This window comes from Balaenoptera physalus (assembly GCF_965194825.1).
Source record: "Balaenoptera physalus genome assembly, chromosome: 1".
Classification (NCBI taxonomy): Eukaryota; Metazoa; Chordata; class Mammalia; order Artiodactyla; family Balaenopteridae; genus Balaenoptera; species Balaenoptera physalus.
In genome coordinates this window covers 53,016,566-53,034,482 of record NC_138882.1, presented here as the reverse complement: position 1 = coordinate 53,034,482, position 17,917 = coordinate 53,016,566, and the positions used below count along the sequence as shown (strand labels likewise).

The following is a 17,917-nucleotide window of genomic DNA, read 5'->3' as shown; positions in this document are numbered from 1 at the left end:
CAGGTGTATGTGAGCTTCAGGTAAAGCAAACCTCAGTTTACGAGTCACATAATAAAAGCCACAAGATGCAAAGGGATCCAGATATTCTCTAAACAGGTGGTTTTAAAGTTTTTAAGCCACAAAACCTTTTCTTAAGAAAAGCATGAATAAAAAAATAAAAATGTGCAGCTACTCAGGCCCCAGCAGCAGAAATGGAGTCCCAGAGCCCAAGCAGCTCAAGTCTACACCTGCAACCCCCCATCCCGAATGTGGCTCGGAAGCATAATCTGAAAGCTACTGATACCATCCTACCCCTCAACTTTTTTTTTTTTTTTGGCCATGCCACACGTCTTATGGGATATTAATACGGTGACCAGGGATTGAACCCGGCCCCGGCAGTGAAAGCGCCACGTCCTAACGACAGGACCGCCAGGGAATTCCTGCCCCTCAACTTTAGAGATGTGGAAAGTGAAGGTCAGAAAGGTGAGAGGACTTCCACAAAGTTGTAACCAGATGGGGACAGAGCTAAAACAGAATCCAACAGTTTTCTGATGGCCAGTCAGTTTCTCTTTTTACCACTGAACATTACCTTCTTGACTGACACACCAAAAAGATGAGGAGGAAAGTAAAACATGTTTGAGAAGAATGTACCTCATCATAGGAAAAACATAAAAATGGAAGGCTGGCGAGCAATGAAGCCTGGCAGCTTGGGCTCCACTAATCTGCATATGAACGAAACACCACCTCCATCAATGGCTGACTAGAGTTACCAAAACCGTTTTTTGAACATTAAAACAAATTAAGCCAAAAAAAAAAAAAAAAAAAAAAACCCTTCAGCAATTCCCTGAGGGTCCAGTGGTTAGGACTCACTACTTTCACTGCCAGGGTCCGGGTTCGATCCTTGGTCGGGAAACTAAGGTCCCATAAGCCACAAGGTGCAGCCAAAAGAAAAAAAACCCTTCACAGTGAATGCCTAACAGAATCACATTTACAACTATACTGCATATGAATGCACACAACTGTACTTTGGAGGAAGTTTAAGCCACATTAATGGGACTGTGAGGGAATGAAAAAGGGCTTGAATAGCCAATGAAATTAACTACAGTGACTAATGGATGAATTATAGTCATATGATACTGAGCATGATTTTGGTGTTCTGTTCACAGAACTCCAGCTTAAATCATCTGGTTGTACTTTAAAGGAGTCTGTATTCTAAAATCAAAGGTCAAGTTAAGTGCTTCCTTTTTAGACTTGTATGTTGTGAAGTTCAGAGTTCATATCAACACGGGTAAATTATTTTCTAAAGTACTATCACATCCCTCTATTTAAGACACCAGTGATGTAGATAGAGCCCTCAAAATCCAGCTCCTTCATGGCCTTCACAGTTTCCGTTTCCCACTGGCTAACTAGGCCTGAGTATACAGCCATACAACCCAACAGGGAGAAATCCTATGACTCTGCAGCCTGTGAGACCTCATTATTCTACATTGTGTTTACCCTTTAATTCCATAAAAGGAGGAATTATAGTATCTAGAGAGAAACTATCCAGTAGTTTGGCACAGATTATTTCCTGGCCTTATCTACATCACATCCCTTAAGAGCGTCTCACTTCCTCCAGCTTAAAAACCGCTCCAATGTAAGGCTGGATGCACCCTTCCTGGCAGTACTGAATTGCTGAGGACAGGCCTCTGGAGAAGAGGGGAAAGTTCTGGTCCTGGTATCTGCCCCAGTACAGCCCCATGGCAGAGATATTCTTCAGGAGCAGAAGATTGGCCAGCACAGAAGCAATGGTTCCTCCAGCAAAACCTACCACCACAATCCTGCCTTCCCATGCCAGGCTGAGGGGAAAAGGAGAAGAAAAAAAGATTATAAAAGGAAATGTACATTCACAGCCATTAGGATGGCTACTATTTAAAAAAAGAAAAAAAAAACAGAAAATAAGTGTTGGCAAGGATTTAGAGAAATGGAACCCTCATGGACTGTTGGTGGGATTGTAAAATGGTGCAAATGCTATGGAAAACAGTATGGACGTTCCTCAAAAAATTAAAAATAGAACTACCATATGATCCAGCAATCTCACTTCTGAGTCTATATCCAAGAGAAGTGAAAGCAGGGTCTTGAAAAGATATTTGTACACCCGTGTTTACAGCAGTACTATCTATAATAGCCAAGAGGTGGAAACAATCCAAATGTCCATCAACTGATGGATGTTTAAACAAAATGTGTTATAGACATACAGTAGAATATTATTCAGCCTCAAAAAGGAAGGAAATCCTGTCACATGTTAAAACATGGATGAACCTTGAGGCCATTATGGTAAGTGAAATAAGCCATTTACAAAAAGACAAATACTGTATTATTCTACTTATATGGGGGTATCTAAAGTAGTCGAATTCATAGAAGCAAAGTAGAATCGCGGTTACCAAGGGCTGGGGAGAAGCAGGGAAAGAGGAGCTATTGTTTAATGGATACAGAATTCAGCTTTGCAAGAAGAAAAACTCATGAAGATCTGTTTCACAACAACGTAAATATACTTAACACTACTGAACTATACGCTTTACAATGGTAAATGTAGCAAGTCTTTTGTTCTGTATTTTTTACCACAATAAAAAAACACAGAAAGAGGGGAGAGAAAGCAATGTACATTAATTCAGAGAGACAAAGTAGGTTTTGGGGGTGGGGGGCAGTTGTGTAATGGGTACAGAGTTTTTGTTGGGGATGGTTACACAACATTGTGAGCATGTTTAATTGTATACTTACAAATGGTTAAAATGCTAAATATTAGGTTACTGTATATTTTACCACAATTAACAAAAAAAGCAACATGCATTAAACACCCAGCTGGGAATTCCTATTGACCTTACAAACTGGCAGGGGTGACCCATTCTACACCAATTTGTATTCCTCAGTAGGAAAATAGAAAAATAAGCCATAAGCAAGATAGTAGGGGGTCAGAGAAACTAGCCAGTCTTGTAAGGGAACCCACTTTAGAATCAAAGCTGTCTATTTAACTACTCAACTACTTTGTGGAAGGGAATCAGGTATAAACAGATATCATTCCAATGCTGAACAACTGAGTTTGAAAATTTTGAACGTAGGAAGCAAGAATAAGAATTCAGACACTCTCATGAAGCATCATTTGCTTTACACTAAGGCTTACTTTAGGACTCATTTAATTTATATACTTTTCTAGGGAATTTTGAATAATTGCCAAAATACTATTACCTGGAAGGCAAGAGAAGGGCATGTATTAGCAGTCCTCTGTCCTGGCTCTCCATTTAGTCAACACACTCTTACCTTTGCCTCCTGTCTAAGCACAGTAGTGGGCACAGTGGGCACAGGGGCTATAGAACCACATGGATCCCTTCTGTGGGCAAGCTGCTCTCTCTGCTTCTGTTTCTTCTACTTTAAACTAAGATAAACCACAAAACTGTGCTTACCAGGATGACACAAGAAATGAAGCTAACATTATCAGAGCCCTCCAGGGTCCCTGGTTGAAAAAGAATGAGAATTGGTGTGGATACAGCAGTCCCATGAAATCTCCAGTGATTTATTTATTTATTTATTTTTTTTAATGAAACAAGTCAAGGGGCTTCCCTGGTGACGCAGTGGTTGAGAATCTGCCTGCAATGCAGGGGACACGGGTTCGAGCCCTGGTCTGGGAAGATCCCTCATGCCGCGGAGTAACTAAGCCCGTGAGCCACAATTACTGAGCCTGCGTGTCTGGAGCCTGTGCTCCGCAACAAGAGAGGCCGCGATAGTGAGAGGCCCGCGCACCGCGATGAAGAGTGGCCCCCCACTTGCCGCAACTAGTGAAAGCCCTCGCACAGACACGAAGACCCAACACAGCCATAAATTAATTAATTAATTTTTTTAAAAAAATTTAAAAAAATAAAACAAGTCAAGGAGACACCTATACTGGTGGCTGCTTCAGAAACCAGTAAGATCAAAAGAGTCTGTACCTTGTTGCTCAGTGAACTGGGAGACTGCCACCCCAGTAATTCTAACATCTGAACAATGATCTCCTCAAGAATTACCCACACCATGTATATAAAGTAGTTAGTGGGGGCAGGCATAGCTGAATTTAACACATGTATAATTTCTAAAACATTTGATATTTCCAACTAGAGAGTCCGCAGTCATTTTTTGGATATTTTCCAGTTGGCTATTTTGTTTCTGCTATATTTAAGCATTTCCTGATTTACCCTCTGCTTCTATTCCTTTTCACCCACCCACTCAGCTGTTCTCGTTGATGCCGGTGCCTACAGGAAAAGTGAGCAGCAAAGACAAAAGAGAAGCAAGGCCAGAAGGAAGACAGACAGAGGTCTGGAAAGGTTTCTGCAGAGCCCCAGGTCTAGCCCACTCGGGAGGACCACTGCATGTACCTGTGGAGAGCCTCCAGGAAGATATCTCCTTCCACGGTATCAATGACCACGTTCACCCCGCCACTGCCCACCAGCTTCCCTACTGCTTCCTTCAGGCTGCCCTGACCGTAGCTCACGATGGACTGTGCACCCCTCTGCATCGCCAGCTTGCACGGCTATAGCTATTACCTACATAAAGAACACAATGCTTCTGATGGTCCAGAATACGTACCAAGAAGGCTCACCCCACCCACCCAGTCTCCAACTAAAGAAGGAAACCAGTGTGACCTCACTGTCCTAGCATCAGCCTCAACCCAACACATAAGGCCCGTCACACAGCACCATCACACTGGCCCCTCCATACTCACTGGCAACGTGATCCACATTTCCAGGAATCCAGAACCCCAGCGGGTCTAGCTAGGTGACAGTTCAGGAGACACTCACAAATTATTCTCCAAATGCAAATTAAAACCACCATGTATTGAGTACCCACTATGAGTCAAGTAGTAAGGACACAAGCTAAGTAACAAGCTTAGAGTCAAAAAAGCAAGATCCAGCAGTATGATGGGGGAAGTACAGAGGGGTCCAGAAGTGCAAGCTAGAGGTATCTAACCTCGATCTACAAGATCAGGAAAAACTTCTCAGAGGGTAAAACATGATTCAATGGAAAGATCTTGAAGTCAGACAGACCTGAGTTCAAATCCTGGCTATGCTACTAACTAGCTGTATTACCTAAGGCAAATTACTTAGTAAGAACTAACACTTACATGGTGCTTACTATGTGCCCAACACTATTCTAAATGCTTTACATATATTAATAACTCATTTAATCTTAATATCCCAATAATATGCATATTATTATTATCCCCATTTTAAAGATGAAGAAACTGAGGCAAAAGAAGTTAAGTATCTTGCCCAAGGTCACACAGCTCATGGGAGGCAGAACTGGGAGCCAAACCCAGGTAATTCATCTCTAGAGTTCATGCTTTTAACCTCTATTTTGCCTGCCAACTTCTCTAAGTTTCAGTTACCCCATCCATAAAATAAGATACATTTTTAAAATTAAATGGAATACTGTATATAAAGCACTTGGAAAACAAAGTGTTGGATAAATTGAATCTATTGTTACACATATGCAATTGTTTATTCTATTTAAACCTCATAAGAACATTATGGGGGAGGTACAGTTACACCTATTCTGTAGATGGAAACAAAGACCCAGGGAGGTTAAGTATAGGGTCGGCCAAAAAGTTCGTTCGGTTTTAAGTAAAAATAAAAGACACATTTTTCATTTTCATGAAGAACTTTACTGAACAATGTATTCACTAACCGAACAAACTTCTTGGCCAACCCAATAATTAAGCCAGGATCATCCAGGTAGTAGGTGATAGAACAACTATTCAAATCCAATGCTGCTGATTCCAAAGCCCATGCTTTCCCACCCCATCACCCTGGCAGAAAGCCATGCCTAAGGCCTGCCAAAGATGGCATAGATGGCTGTGGGCGATACTGTGAGAAGGTCTGGGGTTTGGAAGTCTCCAGAAAATCTTCAGACACTCAAGAATTGCCTAGAGGTGCCTTATCCCTGGGCAGCATCCACCAGCCCAAGCACTTTGGCCCCAAGGTGACATTCAGAACGTGCATTCAAACACCCAAGAACATCTGTGCCCTTAAAAAATTCCAAACTCACCCATAACTATTTGAAACTGAAAGCTACCCTCAAATACTCCCCCTGTGGAACCCTCAAACATCTGCATTTCACTGACTGCTATCAGCACACAGTGCCATAGAGAGCAGACACCAGTCGAGGGTCAGGCACCTGATTCCAACCCCAGGATTCTCTGTAGGTCCCAGTGAGGCCTGCTGTGAATCATTTTCTCTCTTGGTGCCTCACCTTCTTTGTCTGTGAAATAGGGATAATAAACACTTGCATTCCCCATCTCCCAAGTGGTCTGTGAGGACCAAGGGTAAGATAATTGCTGTGGAGGCAATGTGAAAGCAATATGAAATACTGTGAATGAAAGGTGTTCTCAAAATGACCTGTTCCAAGTAGGTGGCATGATGACATTATTTTTCTGTTTGTTTTTGCTTAAAACCATTATTGCTGCTAAAGAAAATACAGCTTAGGTTAATTTTAATATCTGAATTAAAGCAAATTTTTCTCTCTACTTAACTTCCTATAACTATTTAAAACAAATGGTAGGGACTTCCCTGGTGGTGCAGTGGATAAGACTCCACGCTCCCAATGCGGGGGTTCTGGGTTTGATCCCTGGTCAGGGAACTAGATCCCACATGCATGCCGCAACTAAGGAGCCCGCCTGCCGCAATAAGGAGCCCACCTGCTGCAACTAAGACCCAGTGCAACCAAAAAAAAAAAAAAAAAAAGTAGAAGAATCTCCTTTTAAAAAAAATTAAAAATAAATAAATAAAACAAATGGTACAGTTTTATCTTCCCAGAAATGTTAAATAGTCAATGGTTCTAGACAATGAGACTAACTGTGGTCTCCCCCCTAAGAGAGGTGCTAAAAGCCCTCACTTTTGAGTTGAAATGTGTTAATACTCCATGAAGAGCCTCCTGGTATCTAAGACTGCTTTCAGAACTCACATGTCCTTCCCAAAAGAAAGTCAATGTGAGAAAAGAGAGCTGCCACCTGGAGAAATTCCACGTCAGTCCAATTATCACCAAACCTGTATAGCATCTTGGCGCCTCTGGATATCCCAACCTCAGGCTACACAGGAACCTCACACTCAGCACATCCAAAACTGAACTCACCATGTCCTCCTGGGTTCTCAGTCCCAACAAATGGCAAATCCCCAAGTGCACCTAGTTTGCGCCTTCCCACTCAATGTCTAATAATAACAGGATCCCTTTTTAAGGGATCCTCCATGACATACCATGCCCTCAAACAGGCACATGGCACGAGTGACCTCAATATTCCCATAACCACCCAATGAGAAAGCATTATTGTACAAATGAGGAAACTGAAGCTATTAAGCCAGAGACAGAGCTAGAATTCGCCCCTAGGTCAGGCTAATGTCAAAGTCCTTGTTCCTTCAACTATATCAGGATGCTCCCCAGTCACCAAATTCTCTATTTTCTTCTACTTTGGTATCTCTCTGATCATCGCCTCCAGTGCCTTGTTTCAAGTATCATCACCTCTGGCTTGGATTGCTCCAGGAATCTGTCCTATTGCCTCTGACCTTGCCCCTATCCCTCATCCCCACTGCTACCAAAGTGAGCTTTGCAAAATGCAAAGATGATCATGTCACTTCTCTACAAAATCCTCAATAGCTCCTGCAGCTTCCAAGAAATGTTCAAATTCTTCAGTGCCTCATGATCTTATCTCTGCCCCCCTCCCTACAGTCATCTCCCACTGTTCCCCACACACATCCTTTGCTCCACAGATGTTATTTGCAATTCCCTGAATGCATCACATTAGTACCTATGTCCCTGTCTTCTAATATGTCCTCCCACCACTAAAATGGCCTTCCCTTCCCTTCTTCCTCTATTCAACTGCTATCAGTCCTGCAAAAGTCAGCTTAAATGTCCACCTCCTCCAAGAAATCCTTCTTCTCTAATACCCACAGCCTCCGAGAAAAGCCCCTGTAGAGAGGTGGGTCTTTCTTTCATGTATTTATTCATTCATTCAAGAAATAATTATTGAGTGCCTACTAAGGTCTCGGCACCATGCTAGGTGCTGGGACTGCAATAATGAATCAAACAGACACTACTCCTGCCTTGATGGGGATTACAGTCCAGTGGGAGGGACACATGGATCTAATAATGACACAAGTAAAGGATTCACCACATGCTATGAAAGAGAAGTACAGGATGCTATGAGACCACATACAAATAGTCCAGGGGAGGGGAAAAACGTCTCCTGAGGGATAAAGAATACTTCTCCAAAAAAGCGACACCTTAGTTTAAATTTGAAGTTCAGGGGGGGACAGTTTAGAGCATTATAGGTAGAAGGAATAGAATCTTCAGAGGTTGTGAAGCGAATTGAACCTTGCCAGGTTCTAGTAACTTAGAAGGATGAGTGGTTTACTGCTAAGTCCCCTCACTAGTCTGCAAGCAAATAGATGGCAAGACCCTACTCTAGGTTACTTTACATCCCCAGTAACTTGCACATGATTTCTAATAAATAAATGAATATATTCCATGTTTGAAAACAAGAGGTATGATATTTTTTAATGGAGAATCAAACATGCAAATACCTTGGCCTGAAGAACATTTGCTGCCACTTCAATCACGGCAAGGACTGTGGCTCCAGCTGCTGCTGTCACTAAAACAGTTTCTCTGTGCCAGAGAAAGATGAGCGTTACTCAAGAAATCAAAAATCATCCAATGGTATGATTTCATGAACATTTTGAAGCTAGGATATTTTCAAGCAAGAAGAGAACTGAGAGGCCATTTCATTCGACCTTTCATGTACATGTACACATATACGTATGCTCTCCAGGTTCTCAGGCTGGGTTATGTATGTAGATCAGTGCTAATTTAGTCCAGTCTTGAAGACTTCCCAGGTAAGGGTCCTTAATCTCTCTAGGTAGTCTCTTCCTCATTCCAGTGGCAGCCTTCCTTTGCACTACCACTCCAATTTCTGCTTCATAAATTCTGTCCTCAAATCATTCTCCTACTAAACACTGCCAAATTTTAGAAGGTAACAGCCACTGCTCAACTAAGCCCATCTCCCTGGATCAATTCTGAGGCTCTCTGAAAAGAACAAGAAGCTGTAGGTACGCTCCAGGTAAAGTGGGAAACTCAGCACCTCTGAGTTTGAAATATCCCAGTTAGGTACACCCAACCAAGCCTCACAGAAACAAATACCACAGGCCTCCATTAGAACCAGAGTGAAGCGAGTTTAAATAAACCAGATCACTAAAATGTAAAGTTTTCTAGGAGGTGATATCCAGAGGGGTCAGACTTGAGGGACAGATTTCTCCAAATACATATTGGCCAAGTTCATAGTCTACCATTCCCTCTCAGACAAAAGGATATCCCCACTGTCACCAGGCTCCAATCTTGGGTCACTCGCTACCTTCCTTCGGCCTTTCCTCAGATAGACATGAGGTAAGGGTCAGGGAAGGGAAAGGAAGGGGCAAGGTCTTGGTGGACACTTCTGGTATCAGAGAAGGTACCATCTAGCCCTCTATTGTCTACACAGTCCTCACCCAGGCTGGGTACGGGCCCGACGCTCCAGGGCCAAAGTAGCAGTGCCATAAGATACCGGCAGGGCAGCAGCTTCTCGGAGGGGGACCCTTTCTGGAATCTGCCACAGTGCCTATAAAAGAGATAACAGTGACTTAGAGATTAAGCACCTGTACCTGTTCATAAAGGCTGCTCAATATATGTTATGATTTGATTTGCAAAGGGCAACACATGTCAGGAACCAAGCCCAGTGGAAGTCAAGACCAAGCAAGCGGTGGCCAAGTTCAAGACTTGCATGCATCACTCTTCGAAAATCCTAAGGCTGGCATCTGGATCAGGAAGGAACCAGCTTATAGAGGAGGTAACACAGGCCACTGTAGTATAATGAGTGAACTGGATGGCATAAAAATTTTACCTCAAATAAAGCTGTTTTTTAAAAAAGTGTACCGTTCACCACTAGGGGGCATCATTCACATCCTGCACAAACATACCCCACCCCACGCCCACCCCATGCCCACCCTGGCTGGCAACGTTCCCAGGACTCTTTCTTTCACAAGCTTGATGTGGGGAAGAAACCCATTACATCCAGCTCAATGCCCCAAACCAGTTTTTCTACCAAAACCACCTAACTATGGTCCAGTTGGAGAGCCAGTCGGTTGCTCCGGGGCTCAGAAAACAAAATGCCCTTCTTCATTAAACCACTCCACACAAACAAACCTCTGTGCAAGTGTTGTCACACCGATATAAAAAAGGGGTTTAGCATTTGAAAGAAAGAAGTGCTTGGCTGAGAAACAAGATATAACCAAAAGAAGACAAAGAAAGAGAGGGAAAGGAGAAGAAGGAATGATGGATAGATGAAAAGCAAAGAAAAGAAAGCAGAAAAAAAATCTCCAAGGATTAGTATTGAGTGGTAGGGCTACCTTGTGGTCAATGATGCATTCTTCAGCCACACCATTAAAGCCACTCAGGCCAATAACTCCATCTCCCTGAAGGGAAAATACCATTAAGGGTATGTTCAAATGCATGCCCTTGCTATTTATCCCTTCCCGAATTAATCCAAAAAAGAAAGAAATCTTTCTTTCTGACCCACTAAGACACAGGTTCCCTTAATTATCTGTTCAGTGTTACTGTTTAGTAAATAATTCAGCCATTTTCTCACTACCCCCATCAGGTGGCCAAGCCAATCTGAGCACATTTTGGACAATGATAGGATGCAGCAAGGAAAAGACTGATATGAATTAGAATCCCAGTGTTCATTTCTTTCACATGAGACTGAAACTTGAGAATTCTCTATCCTCTCAGTAACTAAAAATCCAGGTGCTGCCTTTTATTAGTAATAAAAAATTTAACGAAGCCAGGAACTTCCACAGACTTCCTTCCCTCAATTCAGAATTAGTTTCTCCCTGCTCCGTCTCGTTTTCCCTTTGGTGTCTGCTGGCAAAGTCCAGGAGAAGCAAGACCCTTTGGCTACAAATGAGGTTAGCACATTTCTCATAGTTACCCACACATCAATTCCCTAGATTCAACTAATTTACCTCTTCCACCGTGCTGACATCTGTGCCTGTCTCCAATACTGTCCCAGAAAACTCCATTCCTAAAACAGATTGTTTAAAGATTAGGTTATCTGCAAAGCCCATCACAAGAGAGATGAGAAAACCCTGATCAACAGGCTGTCCTATGAGTATTCTGGAGCTGTGAGGGTTTATGTTCCCCCCACCCAGGAAGAAGGGTAAGAGTGTTGTACCCAAAACACAGCAAAGTGAACTAAGATTTCATGATAACAACCTGAAAAGCTATAGTAGTCCCATTCTTACCGTGACACAAATGAAAATTTTAAGAATGGGCAAAAGCACAGAGAATCACGGGTACACAAGTACTTTTGCCCTTGATCACTGGGGCCTTGGGTTCCTACAGCACCCCAATGACAAATTCATCTTATTGTATTTATCTGTTTCCATGTCTCCTCTTCTGAACTATGAGGCCCTCGAGGACATGAACTATATTTATTCATATAGTACTTGGCTCAGTTGGATGAATTGGTGTTGTCTGCCCTTTCCTCTTCCACCTCCAAAATTTCTGAATTCAATTATCATACATTTCCCACTTGAGCCACCAGAAGAATAACTCAATTGAGTATGACATCTTCCCCCCATCCAGCATTTCAACAAATACAAACAGAGGGAAATGTTTCCAATTGTTGAGACTTAACCAAGTACCCTAAAGCCAAAACACAGCAACTGTTTTGCAATCACTGTATCCCTAATAGTATATATCTGTATAAAATATACATGTACTGTATATTTACAGTATATAACTATATATGACATATATATATACAGATATATACTAAACTATACTTATATCTCTTTTAATAAATTTCAGCAACAAAAATCAGTCATTGGTCCACATATTCGGGATCTAAATGTAATCAGATTGGGCATAATGCAAATCAGAGAGCAGGCTGCTAAGAAATGTATAAACTGTTTCTTTCTGATCCTCTGGTATTAGGTTTCTTTGGGAATGTATTCGTGAGGACTGAGAGTTTTAGCTGCAACCAGATGTTTATGATCCTTCAGGGTAAAAACAAAACTGAGGCACTGTCAAGGAATGAAAGGGAATGACTACGGCCAATGATGGTTCTAATCAGGATTCTGGTGAGCATAATGATATGTAAAATTGTATTTGTTCGTTTACGCATTTTTAAAGTATTTATTGAGGGGTGGATGAAATAAGTGAAGGGGATTCAGAGGTACAAATCTTCAGTTATAAAATAAAAAGCCACAGGGATGTAATATATAGCATAAGGAATATGGTCAATAATATTGTAATAACTTTGTATGCGACACGTGGTTACTGGACTTACCATAGTGATCATTTCATAACGTATGCAAATGTCACATCACTATGTAGTACACATGAGACTAACATAACATTGTACGTCAACTATATTTCAATCAATCAATCCATCAAGTATTTATTGAGCATCTACTATGAGCCAGATACAAGAGTACTAATGGGGCCGGGGGTGGGGGGAGGGCAAGAATGTTGAGCAAGACAGTAATAGAACCTTCCCTCACAGCACTTGCAATCTAGTGATTCTAATTAGTAGTGAGGCTGACATATCTGAGACACCACTGACAGCAGGCAGACACCACCCTCGTAGTGCCCAAGATGAAGCACATGGTTCTGAAAACACTTTATATCTTCTTTTTTTGAAGCAGTCACTTGGCCCCTTCCTACTCACCAGGTGTGAAGGGAAGTTGGGGCCTTTCCTGATACTGATCACAACAGGCCAAAATATCAGCAAAGTTAACCCCACAGAAATGGACATCAGCTCTGACCTGCAAAGGAAATAGAGCAAAAAGGCAGAGCAGTACACATCTCTGCAGACAAAGTTCATTCAATTATACCATAATATTTACTGAATTTACTGAATGCCTACTATATGCCAGGTACTGAACTAAGTACCAGTGTACATTCATGAGGCAGAATGGACAAGGTCCCTGACCTCATGGAGCTAAGAGTATAGCAGAGAAGACAGACATTTACCAAATAGTTATGAGGATTTATGTGTTAAATTACAACTCCTACACAAAATGTTAAAGATAGAAATACATGGTGCCATGAAAGCACATAATGGGGAGATTTGACCTTTGCGGGAAGTCAGGAGAATCACCTGTGAAAGTAACACTTGACCTAAGAACAGCTAGGAGTTAACTATTCAAAATAGCGGGGTAGGGAGCCTGGCACAGACAAAAGCAATGGCATGTGCAAAGGCCCGGTGGTGGGGACAAAAGAAAAACCAGCTTAGTGCACAAAGAAGAGAAAAAGATGGGGCTAGAGAGCAAGGCCCACAGCATCTGAGGGTTTGTAGGGTTTGTTGGGGATCTTAATCTTTAGCATAGGAACAGTGGAAGCTATTAAAAGATTTTAAGCAGAGGGTAACATGATCAGCTGTTTTGGGAATCAGGAATTCTAGAAGCTAGAACAGGATTCCCCAGCTTATGTGTTTCATGACAGAGCTAGAGCAGAGGCAGGCCTGCAGCAATTTCTCTGGACCTTGTTAAGCAGTGGTTCTCAAAGTGTGGTCCCCAGACCACCAGCTTCAGTGTCACCTGGCAACTTGTTAGACGTTCAAATTCTCAGCCCCTGACCTACTCAATCAGAAACTCTGGGGACAAAGCCCAGCAATCTGTTTTGGCAAGGTAATTCTGATGCAGCCTGGAGTTAAAGAACTACTGTCATAGACCAACCCAACTCAACAGGGCTTGGGATCACAGGAGGAAATGAAGGCTGAGAGAAAGAATCGGTGACATTCGTTTATTTATTTGTTTGCTTACATTTCCCATATCATACAGAGGTGACCTTATTTATGAGAAGATATTTTATGGGCAAAATGGATTCATTCAACAATATTTTAAGCATCTGCCACATGCCAGGCACCCTTCCAGACTACGGGGATTTAACGACGGATAAATTCTCATAGTCCCAGCTCTCAGGAGCTAATTTCTGACACAGCAGTCCGGACAAATAACTGAACAAAGGAGCCCAGCCCTCAAGCCTATGCACATTGTGTGCATGACACAGTTGCTGACATGTACAGCACCTATAAATCCTCAAGCCACTCCACCTTGATTCAAGGTGAACATCTTTCAGCATGTGAATCCCAGAAAGCAGACTGGCTGATGTCCTGCGCTCACCCGAATAATCTATTTAGTCACAGGGTCCGTGTTAGTGACACTTCAGGGCTGCAGTCACATTTCTCCCTCTCACCAGCGGTCCCCAACCCTGAGACTCACTGCCTGCTTCACCTTGTCAGAGGTTCTCATTCTCCACGCCAGATGCCAGTGTTACCAAGGTGGTCAACAGGCAAAGCCCATTTTCCACCACCCTAAATGTGGGTAAATGCCCACAACCCTAATATAACCCCACCCACCCCAAATCACTGCAGTACACCAGGGGAGGGAACAAGGCACATTATCATGTAAATAGCGTTAGCGGGCTGGCTGGGGGGGAGGAGGGAGGGCAGATAATTAGATGCTGATATTGAAGAAGAGGAAGCAAAGCATGGGGTCCATTTATCTGTGCTAAATCAATAACTTGCAGGTGGTTATGCAAAGTCGTGTGCAAATCAGAATTCTCTATTTCTGAGGCAACAGCTCTGGGGACTTCTACATTTGTGTTTTGGGGAACAATCTCCCTTTTGCGCTTCGGCCTTCTTGTGACCCCAGAAAGGGCCTTTCTAGAAGCCCAGCACGAAGTTGCGCTCCAGTCTCGCGGGCGCCCCCTAGCCGAGCACTGGGGAACTCAGTTCCGGTCGGGAGCCCGCTGGGCTTGGGTGGTGGCCGCGGAGAAGGGGGCGTCTAGGGGGTCCCGGGGCCAGGCCAGTCACCCTACCTCGTGGGGCCGGAGATGGCGGGAGACCGCCTCCTCAATGGTCAGGGGCTGCTTCAACTCGGCGCACAGCGCGGCGCGGTAGTGCCTGCCGCAGCCCTGCCCGGCCCTCCCGCAACACGGAACAAAGGGCCGAGTTGCTGGGGGCGAGCCGGTTAACGCCTCTGGGGGCTCGGTGGTGAGTCAGGGCCGCACCTGCAGAGCCACGCCCGAGGCAAGCACCGCCCCCACGCCGCCGCCGACGCCTGGGCCCCGCGCAAGTGTCGGCAGAGGGGGAGGTCCGAGCGCGGCCGGAAGAGCAGGACGCCGCCCGCCCCGCCCCGGCCGCCGGAGACTCGCGACCCGACCCAGGCTGGCGGCAGCGGCCGGGACCGCGCCACGGGCCAGTCCCACCCGCGGGGGTGCCGCGCTTCTCCCGGGCGCCCGGGCCCCCTGGTCCCCCGGGGCCCCCTGCAGCTGGAGCCCACTGTGGGGTTGGGGGCGGGGATGGAGGAAGACGAGTAAATAGAAACAGATCCCCGGAGATTAACCTTTGTTGGCATTTTTGTAGCAAATTCAGGAGACTTTAAAAACCACACTTGGCGGTTCTTATACAGAGAACAAACTAGTGGTTAATAGTGGAAGGAGGGGTGAGAGGAGGGGCAAGATAGGGGAAGGAGATGAAGAGGTACAAACTACTAGGTATAAAATAAATAAGATGCAAAGATGTAATGTACAGCACAGGGAATACCGCCAATATAACTTTAAATGGAGTATAATCTAGAAAAATATTGAATCACTGTGTTGTACACCTGAAACTAATATAACCGTGTAAATCAACTACTTCAATAAGACAATGTATAAATAAATAATTAGGGGTTGGGGGGGGTCCTCTGCATGTGTGAAATCCTAAATGCATAAAGGCTTTAATGTCTACCTTCAACATCTTATTAGGATTCAATTCTTGTTATTAATTTTCTCACACTTACTGGACCACTTACACTAAAACTACAGTTACTAGTAATCCAGTGTTAAATGATTCTACGCGAATCCAAAGAGTACTTCCAATTCAAGTCAGGCCAAAACACCTATGTTCTGCGTGACACGTAGTAGATGCTCAACAATTGATTCAAGGACAGTGTACCTGGGTGAACAGGTACACTCTGGGAAAACTGAAAACATAACAGTGTAATCTGTGAAAAATTGTAAAACTGGGCAGGTCTCTGTTGCAACAGTAGCCAAATATTTATATACTAGCAATATAAAAGAATGTTATCCTGGGAAGAATGTTTCGCTTGACAGATAGCTTTTAAAGACAGTCTGGTACTTCCCTGGTGGCGCAGTGGTGAAGAATCCACCTGCCAATGCTAGGGGACATGGGTTCAATCCCTGGTCTGGGAGGATCCCACATGCCACAGAGCAACTAAGCCCGTGCGCCACAACTACTGAGCCTGCACTCTGGAGCCTGTGAGCCACAACTACTGAGCCCGTGTGCCACAACTACTGAAAGCCGCGCTTCTAGAGCCCATGTTGCACAAGAGAAGCCACCTCAATGAAAAGCCCGTGCACTGCAACAGAGTAGCCCCAGCTCACAACAACTAGAGAAAGCCTGCATGCAGCAACGAAGACCCAACACAGCCAAAAATAAATAAATAAATTTATTAAAAAAAAAAAAAAAGACAGTCTGATATCTTTAAAAAGACATCTGGTCAGGGAATTCCCTGGCAGTACAGTGGTTATGACTCCGTGCTTCCACTTCAGGTAGCCAGAGTTCAATCCCTGGTGGGGGAACTATTGTAAGATCCCACAAGCCTCCAGGCATAGCCAAAAAAAAAAAAATAGCTATCTGGTCAAAGAGTGTATAGCCTCTGAGGTTCAAGCCCAACTCTACCACCTATTTGTATGGCTTTGGCGATCCTCATGGCTGTGGAACCCAGTTCCTCCCCCATAAAGTGAAAGCATTGGGCAGAATAATCCCTCAGTTGCTAAATTCTGTTTCTGTTTTTTTGATGGAAACAATAGTCCAAGATAGCATAGAATTATGGAAAGATCAGGAATGGAATAAAGGAAAAATAGAAAGCAAAAATGAAGTAGGAATGAATTTCTGAAATCATGGCCTAAAGGCTTTGGTGGGAAAGGAATTCAAAAACCAGTTTCCCACCACAGGTATGCAGCAGAGGTCACCGTTATCTTAAGAGCACTCACAGGGAATTTGAAGTCATTTTAGCCCCACCTCCCTCAGGGAGAAACTGGGCAGAAGAGGAACAAGGACTAGAAGGTGAGAAGGTGGAAAAAATTATCTTCCATGAAACTCTTTGTAAACTCTTAGTCATTAGGTACATAAAATCAAACCAGGAATAGTGGAGAAATACAAACATTATCATCATCAAAATCAGCATTCTGGTTGCCAAAGAAGAGTGAGCAACAAGAAATCTCAAGTTTATGAAGTCTGAAACCAATATTGATCTGGGGATGAAATGAGTTGTTACATGTGGAAAACGTTTTGTAAAATATTAAGTATTTATACAAGCTATAAAGCAAGCAAATTTTTTTTATTAAGTATAGTTGGTTTACATAAAGGGAACAATTTTTAATTGAGCTCCTTGAAAGCAACAACCATTTCATTTTTTTTTTTTTTTTTTAACAACCATTTCTTAATCTCCTTTATGTTTGCAGTACTTTGCACAACGCCACACTTCTAGGCACTTAATACATGCTTATCACTGAATTGTTGAATGAGCACTCGGTTACCTAGTATCAATTTTCCAGATAATTGGAAGTATCTTTAAGCATCAGGTTTTTGATTTTTGATTAATTATTTTTACGGAACTTTTTTCTATTGTCATTTTCATAATATCCTTGTTATTCTCAGGGCATATGAAAATCAGTGAGTTTGGAGAAATCTATCAATACTGCATTCTACATTTATAACAGTATCTGAAGAAAATAGCAAAAGGGCCTTTAAGAAGAATCTTGGAGGGAGATGAAAGTATCTTAGGTAATTGAGGTGATTTTAAGCACTTATATGCAAAATAACTTTAACTTTTCT

General features: G+C 43.1%; 1 protein-coding gene across 1 annotated transcript in view; it reads right to left on the bottom strand.

The window, feature by feature from the left end:
• LOC309662352 (protein transport protein Sec16B-like) overlaps positions 1 to 17,485 on the bottom strand; it is a 110,919-nt gene extending 93,434 nt beyond the window's left edge. Inside the window, 7 exon segments of the mRNA XM_082465073.1 lie at positions 8,562 to 8,643; positions 9,519 to 9,628; positions 10,416 to 10,481; positions 11,031 to 11,089; positions 12,740 to 12,836; positions 14,893 to 15,051; positions 15,054 to 17,485. Of these exon segments, the coding sequence (XP_082321199.1) occupies positions 8,562 to 8,643; positions 9,519 to 9,628; positions 10,416 to 10,481; positions 11,031 to 11,089; positions 12,740 to 12,836; positions 14,893 to 15,051; positions 15,054 to 15,431 (951 nt within the window). The 5' untranslated portion in view covers positions 15,432 to 17,485.
• Positions 17,486 to 17,917: the final 432 nt, after the last annotated feature.